Source organism: Carcharodon carcharias, chromosome 14 (assembly GCF_017639515.1).
Source record: "Carcharodon carcharias isolate sCarCar2 chromosome 14, sCarCar2.pri, whole genome shotgun sequence".
In the NCBI taxonomy this organism is placed as follows: Eukaryota; Metazoa; Chordata; class Chondrichthyes; order Lamniformes; family Lamnidae; genus Carcharodon; species Carcharodon carcharias.
Window position 1 is genome coordinate 132,081,170 of NC_054480.1, and position 14,753 is coordinate 132,095,922.

General features: G+C 45.5%; 1 protein-coding gene across 1 annotated transcript in view; it reads right to left on the reverse strand.

Moving 5' to 3' along the window:
• The window catches only part of LOC121287619, a 137,290-nt gene that overhangs the window by 53,230 nt on the left and 69,307 nt on the right, over window positions 1-14,753 (reverse strand). Inside the window, exon 3 of the mRNA XM_041205545.1 lies at window positions 6,071-6,207. Coding sequence (XP_041061479.1) covers window positions 6,071-6,207 — 137 coding nt within the window. The remainder of the gene's footprint in view (window positions 1-6,070; window positions 6,208-14,753) is intronic.

A 14,753-nucleotide genomic window follows, 5' to 3' on the forward strand; every position in this document is an offset into this window, starting at 1 on the left:
GCTGGGCCTGAAGGAAACACCCCTGTGCCTCCTGACCCAAAATAAGTGCAATAAAGGCTCTTACCTCATGGATCCAGCCCTTCCTGCTCTCTTTAATCTGCTGTGACATCAGTTAAAAGTAGAAAATTGAGTTAAAGTGGAGGCACAATTCCATAAAAGATTTTAATCAGCAATCTATTACCTGAGAGCTGATTGGTCACCCATCCCTATCTGCCATTCGCCACCCCCCTCCCCCTCAGCAGTCCTCCATTCCCCAATAACCTGCCTTTGTTAAAAGTTAAAGTGGATGAGTTTTGGTCGGCTTTTAAAATTTTAAAACTTTAACCTTCCCACCGCAACCCACCCATTCCCCCTTACCTCTGACTTTTCTGTATCTCACTCCACAGATGTTGCTGGACCAGCCGAATGTTTCTAAGATTTTTGTTTTTTAAGGCATATTTCTAGCATCTGCTGCATTTTGCTTTAGGCTGAAGTGTGTGGGCAATGCTGCTTTAGATGTCCCTCCCAAATTTCTCTTCTCGAATTAAGAATTTCTTTGCAGCTTCCTTGGGTAATTCTGATGGTATTCATTGCCAACCATGCAGATCAGATAGGATAGGGGTGAAAGGATCCATTTCTTGTGAGAGACCAGTTGGGTTTTCACACAATCTTATTGTTTTTTCCCCCCCTCCCCCATGGCATCAAATGATCAGATTTATTTAATTCAATTTTACAAGTTGCCATGGGAGGATTTGAACTCACAAACATTAGTGTCAGCCTTGACTCAGTGCTTGCACTCTCATCAGAGGTCAGAAGGCTGCGGGTTCGAGTCTCACCCCAGGGACTTCAGCATGTTTTCCAGGCTGATGCTTCAGTGCTGTACTATCTGAGACGTCATCTTTTGAATGCAGTGTTAAACTGGAACCTGTCAAGTGGATGTTCAAGATCCCGTGGCACTATTCAAAGAAGAGGAGGGGAGTTATTCCGTGAGTGAGCAAAACTGTGAGAGATGGATTTCAATGCAGGTTCAGTCCACAAGAACGCAAGAGTTAGGAGCAGGAGTAGGCCATCTGCCTGTCAAGCCTGTTCCACCATTCAATAAGAGGCTGATTTGATTATGGCCTTAACTCCACTTTTCTGCCTTTCCTCCATAACCTTTGACTCCCTTACTGATCAAAAATCTAACTCAGCCTTGGAGATATTCAATGACCCAGCCTCCACTGGTCTCTGGGAAGAGAATTCCAGAGACTAACGGCCCTCCAAGAGAAAAGAATTCTCCTTATCTCAGTCTTAAATGGGAGACCCCTAATTTTTATACTGTGTTCCCTGTGGTTTAACCAACTTGCATTAAGAAAGGGTAGGTCTGGTGATGTTTTCATCGAGTGAAAGCTAGGGAAGGCCAAAGAGATTCAGGAGTTCAGGCACATGCACAGACAACTAACATGTAGTAGTCAGGTCCAAAAACTAATCAGTAAGGCCAATGGAGTATTCAAGGAGGCCTTGTGGTGCAGTGTGGGTATTGTCCCTGCCCCTGAGACAGGTTCACAACCCAATCCAGGACTTGATGGCCAAGGAAGGTGCGTCCATAATGTAGCCATGCAGGTTGATTAGCAACTTGTAAATCCTCTCACCATACCTAATGGCAGGCAGTAAGAGCAGGAGAGATTCCTGGTCAGCCTGTGATGGAAAGAAATAGGAGCTATGCATAGCTCCAGGCTACACCATGCATGTAACAGTGTATGTGGACTCCTTATGGGTTGGCTGGATGGCTGCTGTGGATCAGGTTGGCGCCAACAGCACAGAGTTTGATCCCTATTCTGGCTGGGTGGATTTGGGACCTGCCCTCTTGCCCTGCCTGTGGTGGGGACTGTAGTACTGTGGAATGGAATGTTAGCTTTTATGATGGGAAGGCTATAACAGAAAGGAGATGACATTTTTGCTACAGCTATACAAACACCTGGTTAGACCACACTTGGAATACTGTGCACAATTCTTGCTACCACACCTTAGGAAGGATATATTAACCTTGGAAGGAGTGCAGCACAGACTCCCCAGAATGTTACCAGGGTTCCAAGTATTAGATTATGAGGACAGATTGCACAAACTAGAATTATATTCCCCAGAATATAAAAGGTTGAGGTGTGATTTGATTGAGGTTTTTTTTAGGATTTTGAAAGGAATTGATAGAGTAGGTTAGAAAAAAGCTTTCTTGCTGGTGGGGGAGCCTACAACAAGGTGACATAATTTTGAAATCAGAGCGAGTCCATTCAGGAAAGAATTGGGAGCCATTTCTCGCTCTCAAAAAGCAGTAGATGTTAGCACAAATATTCATTTTAAATCAAAATTGTTTTCCAAGGGTTTTTTTTATTGCCCATCCCAAATTGCCCTTATTCAGAGAGCATTTAAGAGTTAACCACATTGCTGTGGGTCTGGAGTCACATGTATGCCACCAGATTTCCTTCCCTAAGGGGATTAGTGAACCAGATGGGTTTTTACACCAATCACTTCATGGTCATCATTAGAATTTTAATTCCAGATTTTTATTGAACTCAAGTCCAATCATCTGCCATAGCAGGATTAGAGCCCAGGTTCCCAGAGCATTATATGAGATCTCTGGATTACTAGTCCCACTGATAATACTGCTATGCCATTGCAACATCCTTGAGAGATAGGGAGCCAAAGGGAACAGATGAAGTTAAGATACAGATCAACCATAATCCCACTGAACGGCACAAGGTGCCCAAGGGGCTTAATGGCCTATTCCTATTCCTATGTTCCTGTGTTTCCAAGCCAATACTTATCTCTCAACCAACGTCACATCTAAAAAATTAACTTTGAAGTCTAGCCACTGTTACATTAACTATTTTGTGCAGAATTAGATCCTGCAAGCAGCAAATGAGATAACATTGGCCAGGACACTGGGGGAGAATTCCCCTGCTCTTCTTTTGAAGAAATGCTTTGGGGTCTTTATGTCCAACTGAACAGGCAGACCAACCTGTAGTTTAACTTTTCTCTGAAAGACAGCATCTCTGTCAATGCAGCACTTCCCCTGCACTCTGCTGGAGTGCCAGGCTGGATTAAATGCTGGAGAAAGCCCTAAATCCTCAAAGTTGATATACATATGGAAGACACCCTTCATAGTTTTTAGGGGCTGTATTTTCTTCCACTGCACTGCTCTGAATCAGACCTGTGTATTGGTAGGAAATTTAGGAAAATCACTGGGGAAAGCAACATTATTTTGTGCGCAGGAGATGTCTTTAAGTGTATGGCCCCTTTAAGTCTTCTTGTTTGACCATGCATGCACAGTAATTTAAAGGGACTAGCTTGGGCATGGCCTGTACAGGGACTTTTGTGTTGCTGCACAGCTGGGCGGTCGCACAGCTTGTAGGGACCATTGATGATGAGGCCTTCAGCCCTGTTCCCAGGATGGAGATCAAAGCGAGCACAATCTATCCCTTTCTTCATCTTAGAAACCTCAGTCAAATCACCCACTAGATCTGCACTTCTCTAGATTGTAGAGTCTCAGCTTTCTGAGCCTATGTTGGTGACTGAGTAATTAATCTAAAGGCCATCCTCTGCACCTTTTCCAAAGTCTCAATCTCCCTTACCTTGTGATGAGATCAAATCGGACACAGTATTCTAACTGAGGTCTAACCAAGATCTTGTACAAGGACACAGTAGATTACATTGGCTAGGTTGCTGGGGGAGAACTCCCCTGCTCTTCTTTTGAAAGAATGCTTTGAGCTCTTTTACGTCCAATTGAGCAGGCAGACAGGCCTTTAGTTTAACCTTAGTTTATTGCCATCTTGTCAATTGTCCTGTAAACACAACCCAACAATCTATTAATTTCGGCTATCACTTCACAGCATTGGTTACAAACGTTTAAAGATTTATGCACTTTAACACTCAGCTCTCTTTTTTTATCTAAGGAAAAGCAGCATGGACATGTTTATAGAACTTCCTTCTCCTGTTAGTTGTTTAATTGTTCACCACCATTCACAACTGGATGTGGCAGGACTGCAGAGCTTAGATCTCATCCGTCAGTTGTAGGAACGCTTAGCTCTGTCTTTCGCAACACAAGAATGTACAAAGTACATAAACACCTATATGTGCAGAATTAATAATTAGAGCATATAGATTACAATTTGGGAGACCAAATCCCATAAACCATCTCTTGATATTTACTTCTGTAAGTCTGAAACTCCTGGTGTGGGAGTTCGGCATTTTCAGAGGCTGGTCTTTCAGTGTCCTTAACTGAAAAAGGTCCTTTGAATTGTGAGGCCATTGGGTTTGTAAGCCCACATGGACTTGTTAAGACCAGTGACCTGGAAAGCCCATTAATAAAATAGGCCTTCATGGTCTTAGTGAGGCCTATGGTTTATACATTTGGCTTCCAACTGCTCTCCAAGGCCTGTAGTTTAGGAGACCAAGGGCACTGGTGCTTTGTAAGAGCTCCTCATTCCCATGTATTGCTAGGCCTACCTTCTATCCCAGGCCTGGAAACTTTTCACTTTTATGTCTCGCAGCCTTAATGCACCAATTGATGGAATGAGTTTCAAACAAATTCAATGATTTTCACAATGCTCTTTACCTTTTAATATAAGTCGTACAAATCTTAGTACTATTTTGTCAGTGTGATATTACGACACAGTTGCCTTAACTTTAACGGATTAGACGATAATAACCTTTAAATGGGGTATAGAACACTCAGGACACTAAGGTGGTAAGTCCAATGCGTGATCTACACTTGACCACACGTGAGGCAGGTAGTGCTCGAAGGATACAAGAACACAAGAATTAGGAGCATGGGTAGGCCATTTGGTCCCTCAAACCTGCTCCGCCATTCAATAAAATCATGGCTGATCTGATTGTGGCCTTAATTCCACTTTTATAAGATAACCCCTTCATCCCATAATCAGATGAATGAACCTTCTCTGAACTGTTCCTAATGCAATTATATCCTTTCTTAAGTAAGGAGACCAAAACTGTATTGCGATGCGGCCTAACTAAGGCCTTATACAACTGTAGCAATGCTTCCCTGCATGTACACTCAATTCCCCTTGCAAAATACACCTTCCATTGCCTTCCTAATCACTTGCTGTACCTGCAAACTAATTTTTTGTGATTCATGTACCAGGATACCCAGATCCGCATGTACCATAGAGTTTGTCTGCCTCCATTCAAATACAATTGGGTTATTTGGAGGTTTGTGAGGTCTCCCCGATGGCTCAGTTTTACCTCTGCACATCCCCAACAAAGTCTCTCAATGTATTCGGTGCCTTCCCAAATGAACCTTCTTCATTTTGGTCAGTCACAAGCCAGGGTCTCCCTTGAGTTGGCAGGACATGTCTGACCTATTCAGGGATGTTTTGAGGACATCGCTAAAGTGTTTCTGCTGTCCTCCTGGGTACCTCCTGCTGTGACCTAGTTCCCATTAGGTCAGTTACTTGGTGGGGTGCCAGGCACATGAATGACATGTCCTGTCCAGCGGAGCTGGTTTTGAGTGATTAGCACCTCGATGCTGGGCATGTTGGCCTGGGGGACGATGCTGCTGTTGGGCTACCTTTCTTGCCTCGGGTTTGGAGAATTTTGTGAAGACTGCTGACAATGTTTCTCCAATGCTTCGAGGTGTCTGCAGCCTGCGAAGCATGCGGTACTGCAGGGATCACTGCTGTCCGGTAGCCATACCATTACAGACGATATCTCCGCCAATCTTGGAGAGTTCTGATTGACAGAAAGGCCATAAACAAGTCCATAGTGCATCGTGTTGTTTCATTGACTCACAGAAGGTTTTCCAAAATGTGTCTGTTGACCTACAAAGGCCGTTCCAAGTTATGTGAAATTTCAAGAAGCATCAATGAATCGCTGAGACGTATTCTAAAAATTCCATATGCAGATCATAAGGATCAATGAAAAGATGCTTGGAATTACCAGAACAAAAAGAGCTCCACAAAGTGACACCCAGCAAAGAAAATGTCAGTATTTTGGCCGTTCGATCAGAGCTGCAAAGCTGCAGAGATCTCTGCTAGAGGGCAAAGTGGAGGGCAGCAGGAAGACCTGAGCCGGAATTTTTCCCTCGTCGGGCAGGTACCTGCCTGGCCTGAACGAGCGTGAAATGACCTGCGGTGGCGTCAGGCGAGCGACCCCACCTCATGGCGCACTTGCGCAATATTTCGGTTGGCGGGCTTGCGCGGGAGTCGGCAAGGCGCCCGCCTACGCTTAAAGGGCCTAGTAAGGCCATTGAAGTAATAATTAAATTAAACTTTTCGCTGCCCGTCCAACCTTACAGTTGGCGGACAGGCGAAAAGGCCAAGCGGCCTTCAGCCTGTGTGCACACGTAAACTTGTGTGCTTGCCTTCCTCCCCAACCCCCACTCCACCCGGCACCCAGGCAGCACTGAGCGCCGGAGCGCAGGCTTCATGTTGGGCGGGCCTTAATTGGCCAGCCAGCGTGAAATCACGGTCCTGCCCTGACCGCAGGTGGAGGTTGGCTTCCTGGCCGCTCCCGCCCTACCTCAGCCGAGCCCGCCCGGTGAGGTAAAAATCCTGGCCCTGGGCTTGGATGGACGATGGACATCACAGACTGATTGCAGAGGAGCAACAGTGGATGCATGAGGATGTGGCAAGACGCACGAGTGTGACAGCAGATCTCCTGGCAGGGTGAGCTACAAGGAGCAGCAGCAACAAATTGCCTCAAGATGCTCCAGCCCCAGCTGTGAGCTGTCGACTCGGCTGGGATAGGGGTCCACGCTCTTGCTCTCCACACCAAAACCGAATAAAACCAAAATCTGCATTTACATAGCATTTCTTGCAGCCTCAGAACACTCCAAAACTCTTTACAACCTGTGGGGTATTTTTTGAAGCGTAGCCACTGTTGTAATGTAGGAAAAGTAACAACCGGTTTGGCTGCTACAAAGGCCTCAGGCTTCACAAATAGCAATCTGTGTTTTTACTGATATTAGTTGAGGGATAAACATTGGCCAGGACATTGCGTATAACTCCCTTGTTCTTCTTTGAAATAATGCCATGTAAATCTTTTATATCCACCTCACAGGGAAGGTCGTGTCTCATCCAAAAGAAAGGAGTGTGGCGCTCCCTCACTACTGCATTGATGGGTTAGCATAGGTGATTTTAGCCACAAGGTTAGGTTGGAGAATCTGAGATTGTTTTCCTTGGAGATTGAGGGGAGATTCGGTAGAGACGTAAAAGATAATGGCAGGTTTAGATATGGTAGACAAAGAAAAGCTGTTCTCATTAGCTGATCATACAAGGGCTAGGGGGACACAGATTGAAAGTTTTGGGTAAAAGATCCGGGGATGAGTGAGGGAGCAATTTTTCACACAGTGAGTGGAAATGCCTGGAACCGGGAACTCGCTGCCCACGAGGGTGTTAGAAGCAGAGATGATGAATGAGTTCAAAAGGTAATTGGATAGGCACTCAAGGGAAATAAACTTGCAGGGTTACAGGGATAGAGTGGGGGGAATGTGACTGACTGGATATCTCTACAGAGGGCTGGCATGGACTCGAGGGGCCAAATAACCTCATTTTGTACTGTAATAACTCTGTGACCTTATGACTCTATGATGTGCTTAAGCCTCTGGAATGGGACTTAAACTCACAAGTTTCTCACTCCAGGGTGGGTAGACAAGGGGGCACTGTTTTAAAATTAGGAGCAAAATTCGGGAGCGGGCATGGGGGCGCTGCCATTATTCGTGGGCGGGCCAATTAAGGCCTGCGCAGCGTGACATCCGCACGGAAGCGCTATGCGCTCCCTGTGTGGGCTGGGGGGGTGGGTGGTGTGGGAATGGCTAGTGCAGAAGTGCACTCCTTCGTGCAAGCGCGCAAGGGAGCGCTCTGATCTCCCTGAGATGAAATGCTGCCTCAGGTGGATGGGTTCCCAAAGGGAAAAAATTAATCTTGGGAAAATTTCATTTACCATCCTTGTCCCCTCATGCGTTGGGACATGGACATAACTTTAAGTAAAAGTGAAAGTTAATTTTTAAATTCAGTCACGAAACCTCATCCTGCCCGTGGATGAGGTTTCCTGCTTTGTCAGGTGGCCTCCAGCACTCCCGACCTGCTCGTCCACCTTAAGGTTGGACGGGCAGGTCCACTTAATTGGTGTAATTGCTTTTTGAATGGTCTCAATGGGCCATTGACAGGTCGGTGGGCGCACAGATGACTTGGCTGCACCCCCGCTTACCTGAAAATGCAAATGATGTCAGGTGTTCCACCCGACATCATTCCGCGTCATTTTACCTGTCGGCGAGCAGGCCCCTCCCCCTCATGACGATGGGAAAATTCTTGCCTAGGGGTTGTTCTTTTAGGACAGAGATGAGGAGAAATTTTTTCTCTCAGAGGGTTGTGCCACTTTGGAACTCTCTGCCTCAGAAGGTGACGGAGGTGGGAGCATTGAATATTTTTAAGATGGAGGTAGATCGATTCTTGTTAGACAAGGGAATCAAAGGTTATTAGGGCCGGGGTAGATGGGAATTTGAAACACAAACAGATCAGCCATGATCTTAATGAATGGCAGAGCAAGTTCAAGGGGTCGAATGGCCTACTTCTGCTCCTATTTTGTATATATATTTGTAAGCTACTACTGAGTCAAGGCAAAAAGCTATTGGGATGTAGGGTTATCCCAACTTTTATGTAACAAGTGAAAAGATCCCTGTTAAGTTGCAACTATTTAATATAACTTATATTTACATCCCCACTTTCCAGTAAGAAATTCCTGGCCTCACTTGGCAAATGCATGATCGAAATTTGCCCAAGTACGTGCCAGGAGTTTCTCTGCAGGAAAGGAGGATGGAAAAATGAGTTAATTGAGGGGGTGAATCGCAGGCACTGATCCATGTCCCTTTATCTGGTGCTGGGTTATGACACTCCTGAGAGTGACCTGTGGACGAGACACTTGTTTCAGATAGTAACTCTCAACAAAGATTCAGTAAGTGGACTGCTCCGAGCATGTAGCTGAGCCAAATTTTGCTGGAACACTGGAACAGCCAAGAATCTAGCGCAGAGTTGGGCAATATCACTGTAAATTGTTTTGTACATGTTGGAATACAGCTTTGAGTAAGCCCACTCATTTCTTGGAAAAAGGGATCATTTCCTGAGTTAAATAAAACAAAAAGCTGATTGCAAACCTCTTTATCGCACAGGGTTCGCAATCTGACTCATCATGAAGGTTAAGCCCCAGCACTCTTCACTTTGGGTTAGCAATTTGTCAAAACGTTCTACTCATTGCTGGCACGTATCTTAGTAAATGTCTTTGATTGTTGGCAAAAGATATTATTCAACAATGATTTCTGCGTTGAAGAATTTAGATTTTTCTTAAAAAGTTCCGAGAAGATTTTTTTTTTTACTTCCCATACACCAACGTGTTTTTTTTTAAAGAGCCGGTTTAAAAATTTAATGTAGATGTCAAACTGTCAGTCAGCAGTTTTATAACTGCAGCAAATCTCCGATTCTCAAAGCATAACAAACAGGCTTTACATTTGCTCTCCAGATGTAACTAAAGCCCCCAAAGCTGACTTATATTCAACAAAGTTAAAATAAAGCCCCTCTCTTGAAGGCTTTATCCTGGTGAGCAGGCCGACCTCGATGACCTGCACCTGGACTCAGGTAGAAGGCTTTCCTTTAGTTGTTGCTGGGCTTGAAAAGGCAAGACAGGGATTGGTTTTCACGCACACACAAAAAAAAAATGACAACTGGTTCAGAGTTTAATCTCCTTCTACAAAGATGTTTTTCCTAGTGTTTAAGTCTTCCCCATCGACTATTTCTTTAAACATGATCAAACACCTGGGGCAAGGGGTGGGTGTGTGGTAGGGGTCACCAGGAATTTTATTAAGAACCAGAGCTACAGAAACTACACCCTGAAGAAAGGCAAGAGTCATTTCAGCTTTTGTATATTAAAGAACTTGATGCAGGAACATGATTAGGCCATTCAGCCCCTCATGCTTGTTCTGCTGCTCAAAGAGATCCTGGCCTGAGTTTTTCGGATGTCGGGGTCTTGCCACCCGCCATCCGAAGAGTCGCCGGGGCACTTATCCCGGCTAACTCCGAGCCCCACAGCTATTTCACGCTCGAATGATTGGTTGGCAGCTCCCCAGACCCTGCAGCATTAATGATACAGAGGTCCGAAGGGGCACTTCAAGAAGATGTCAGAGCCTAAATCTGGGGAGTGGAGGTCCAGGTAAGTTTCAGGGGTCTTAGGTGGGGAGGGGACGGGTGCCTGGGGAGCGGGGGTAAGGGGGTGCCATGCACAAAGTAGGTGATCGGGGTCTCAGGGGAGAGGCCAGTGGTGGGGGGCAGGGAGGTCCACAGTTCACCAGACCTTAAGGCGAGGAGCTTCAGATAGAGGTAACCCCCTTCCCCTTCCCACCCGAGATGTAACTCTGCTCTTTTTTGGGCTTCCCCTACAGAAGTTCAATCATCTCGCCAGCTGAAAAATTGAGGCCGGGTAGGAAACGGCCCTTAAGTGGCCAATAATTGGTCACTTAACGGCCTCAACTGGGGCAAGGCCAGGCTTCCCCCATCTGAGGCCTTGCCCGCCCCCAGCATAAAATCATGTGTGGTCGGGTCAGGCGGGAACCTGGGGGCATTCCTGTCCCTTCAATTTCACGTTCTCCCCACTCCACCCCGCACCACCCTCCCCCCCCGGCCTAAAAACTCGCTGGTGGCCGAGCCTAAAATTCTGGCCCATGGCTGATTTGTATCCGAATTCCATCCAGCTGGTTTTGCTCGATATCCATTTTGCTGGCAAAAAATTCTCGGATTGAAAATTCTTAATTGAGCTCGGATAATTGCTTTTTGTGGGAGAGAGTCCCACACTTAGCATGAAAAAATTTCCTACCTTACCACCTCAGTGGGCTGACTCTGGTTTTAAGATTAGGTCATTCTCCAACCAACAGAAAAAGATTCTCTCATTCCGATCGTATCCTCACCAGACGTTTGCGCACATGGGCATTTCCCAGCAGGGATCCCTGTTCCCTGATCTGGAACAGGAAACCTAGCTATTATTTTCCTCTTACACGGTGTGAGAGCCAGTTATAATGCCCCAAAAGCATCGGTCTGCCTTAGATCCTGGCACAGTTGTGGATCAAACCTGGGATCTTCCTATTCTGCATGCTTAAGGGCTGACACATTTGAGGTGCCTAAAGAATTTATTAGGGTAGTTAGAGAGAAAATATTTCCTGTCAGGGGGAATCCAGAACAAGGGGCTATAAGCTTAAAATTAGAGCTAGAGCAGGAAGCACTGAGGCAAGAAGAACTGAAAATTTCAAAACTGAGATGATTAGGCTTTTGTCAGTCAAGGGTATTAAGTATTGCTGAACCAGATAGAGGGCATTAAGGTACAGATCAGGCATGATCTAACTGAATGGCAGAACAGGCTTGAGTGGATAAACTCTCCTGTTTCTATATTCCTTAGCAACAAGCCTGCCAAGCAATCAATAATTGTTGAGGGGAGAAAACATCTAAATTGACTTAAATTAGGGACCAAACACTTCTGACATGGTGGTTTCCAATATGGGACGATACTGGAAGAGACAAGGTCACAGAGTAATCCTTTTTTTTCTCCACAGTTTCTTCTATTTGGCCTCACCCAGGAGTTTGAGTGACTGTAGGGGTTGAGGGCAAGTAACTCTCCACAACATTGTGGGGGTGGGGGGATTTGCGGGCAGGCTATAATTGATGAGTTGGTCTTTTCCTGTACGCCAATATCTGTAATCTAACTGAAGAGCTGCACGAGAGTTCCCCTGTGTGTATCTGCAGAATTCTTTTTGAACTAGTTCTGGAGAGGCCAACATGTGTTTTGCATTGGACACAGCTGGAACTCCCATTTGGTAATGTAGGCAAGTTGCAGCATGGTCACCTATGACTAATAAATACCAATGTGAAGGCTTGACATTGTTCAGTCCTGTATGTAGTTGTCCTGTACATCAGATTAGGAATTAAAAATGTATTTGCAAAGTCTTTTCTGGACTGAAGCTCAGCCCATTTGAATTTAGTCATAATCTTCTGGATTTGTTGGATTGGGAATGAAATTGGACAATTGGAATCTGAAGGGGCTAAATTGTGATTTTCCAAGCAGGAGCTTTAGGCTTGAAGGGTTCTGACTGCCTGGATCGAATCATAATTCTTCCCCAATGGCCCATTTGTTATGTTGTCTTCCCCAGATGGATGTGAGCCAGGAAGGACTCTGAGCTTTGATTCCTGGTCTATGTTGAGTGAACTAACTTCTGCTGGAGTAGCCGTTAGGCTCACTGCCCCAGGGATATGGAGGAGGGGAAGAAAAATCAGCCATAGTTCATGCTTTTGAGTGGAGTCTTATGAAAAGCACCCACAGTTGGAAGGTTGTGGGTTCAAGTCCTGATGCAAAGACTTCAGCGTATAATCTAAGCTGACATCTGCTCTTGTAGCCACAGTATGGACAGTCCAGTTCAGTTTCTGGCATTACCATTGACCAGAAACTGAACTGGACTAGCCATATGAATAGTTTGGCTCCAAGAGCAGGTCAGAGGCTAGGAGTTCTGTGGTAAGTAACTCACTTCCTGACTCCCCAAAGCCTGTCCACCATCTACAAGGCACATGTTAGGAATGCGATGGAATACTCCCAACTCATGCAGCTTCAACAACAAGAAGCTTGATACCACCCAAGACAATGCAGCCCGCTTGATTGGCATCCCATCCACAAACAGTGGCAGCAGCGTGTACCATCTACATGATGCACAGCAGAAGCTCACCACGGATCCTTAAGCAGTATCTTCCAAACCCTCGACCACTACCATCTAGAAGGACAAGGGCAACAGACACATGGGAACTCCACCACCTGGAAGTTCCCCTCCAAGCCTCTCACCATCCTGATTTGGAAATATATCATTGTTCCTTCACTGTTGCCAGGTCAAAATCCTGGTACTCCCTCCCTAACAGCACTGTGGGTGTACTTACACCACAGAGACTGCAGTGGTTCAAGAAGGCACCTTCTCAAGGGCAATTAAGTATGGGCAATAAATGCTGGCCTAGCCACATCCTGTAAATGAATAATAACAACTCCCATGCAGTACCCAGGGAGTGATCAAAAGTTTAAGTTGCTGTCTTTGGGATGAGATGTTAAACCATCTGCTCTACATCTGGTGGACTTAAGCGCAGGGGACTCCTCCCAGGAACTGGTCAATACTTAGTCTTAAGCAACGCCACTAAAAGCAGATTATCTGGCCGTTTTCTCATGAAGGTTTGTTGGACTTGGGTTTGCACAAATTAACTGCTGCATTTCCTATATCACAATAGCGATGACAGAAACAATAACTTGTACCTACATAGCACTTCTAGCATAATAAAACGTTCCAAAGCGCTCGACAGGGGTATTGTAAAGCAAACTTTGATGCCGAGCCATATAAGGCAATATGAGGGACAGGTGACCAGCTTGGTCAAAGAAGTAGGTTTTTAGGAACCTCTTAAAGGAGCAAAGATGGTAGAGAGGCGGAAAGTTTCAGGGAAGGAATTCCAGAGCTTGGGGCCTTGGCAGCTTGAAGGCATGACCATTAATGGTTGAACGATTATGATTGGGACTGCACAAGGGATCAGAATTGGAGGAGCACAAAGATCTTGGAGGGTTTCAAGTAAATATCTAATTTTCTTTCAAATATTACGATGGAATCTGCTTCCACTATTTTTTTCAGGCAGCACATTCCAGGTCATCATAACTCATTGGGTAAATGCAAAATTGTCTTATCTCCTCTGTGGTTCTTTCACCAATTATATTAAATCTGTATCCTTTGTTACCAAGCCATCTGAAATAGTTTCCCCATGTTAACTCTGTCAAAACACCCTATATCTTATTGGGAACTCTTCTATTAAGTCTTCACCCTTCAAGGAGAGCATTTATTGCCTATCCCTAATCGAGAAGGTGGTGGTGAGCTGCCTTCTTGAACCGCTGCAGTCCATGTGGTGTCAGTACACCCGCAGTGTTGTTGGGGAATCTCAGGATTTGAGCCAGTGACACTGAAGGAATGGCTGTATAGTTCCAAATCCTACTTCCCATATGCTCTAATAACCCCTTTAGTGGCTTGCTTTTGTAACGCTGATGTGAAGTGCCTTGAGACATTTTAGTGCATTAAAGCTGCTATATAAATACAATATGCTATTGCTGTTATTGTTGAGGAGAACAATCCCAGCTTCACTAGCCTTTCCACGTTACTGAAGTCCTCATGCAACCATAAGGTGCCTGAACCCAACGCCTTCAGAAAGGAAAATCAGAGGAATAAAAAAGCACAGTAATTTAAAAGAGGGATTTTATTTTAATCATTGGGATCTCTTTCAGCAACCAAGGGCAGAATTCTTTGCTCGGTGGGCAGGTGCACGCCCGACATGCTCGAGCGTAAAATAGAGCGTGGTGGCATCGGGCAAGCGCCCCGATGTCATCGCGCACTCGCCCGATATTTCGGTCAGCGGGCGCGTGCTAAACTCGGAAGCGCACCCGCCGACAATTGAGAGGGCTATTAAGTGCGTTAGCAGCACAATTAACTGGGATTTTTCGCTGCCTGTCCACCCTTATGGTTGGCGGGCGGGCAAATCGGCCAGGCGGCCTTAGCATTTTACAGGAAAGCTCAACCAAGGACGGGACGAGGTTTCCATCATTAATTAAAAGAATAAAAACGTTTGGACAGAATTTTCACGTTGCGTATTTTCAGGCGACTGTTTCCGACGCGTGGGCGTTTTTCCCCTCCGGTTTTTAAAATCTTTATTTTGTGTATTTAAATGCGTCTGCTCCCT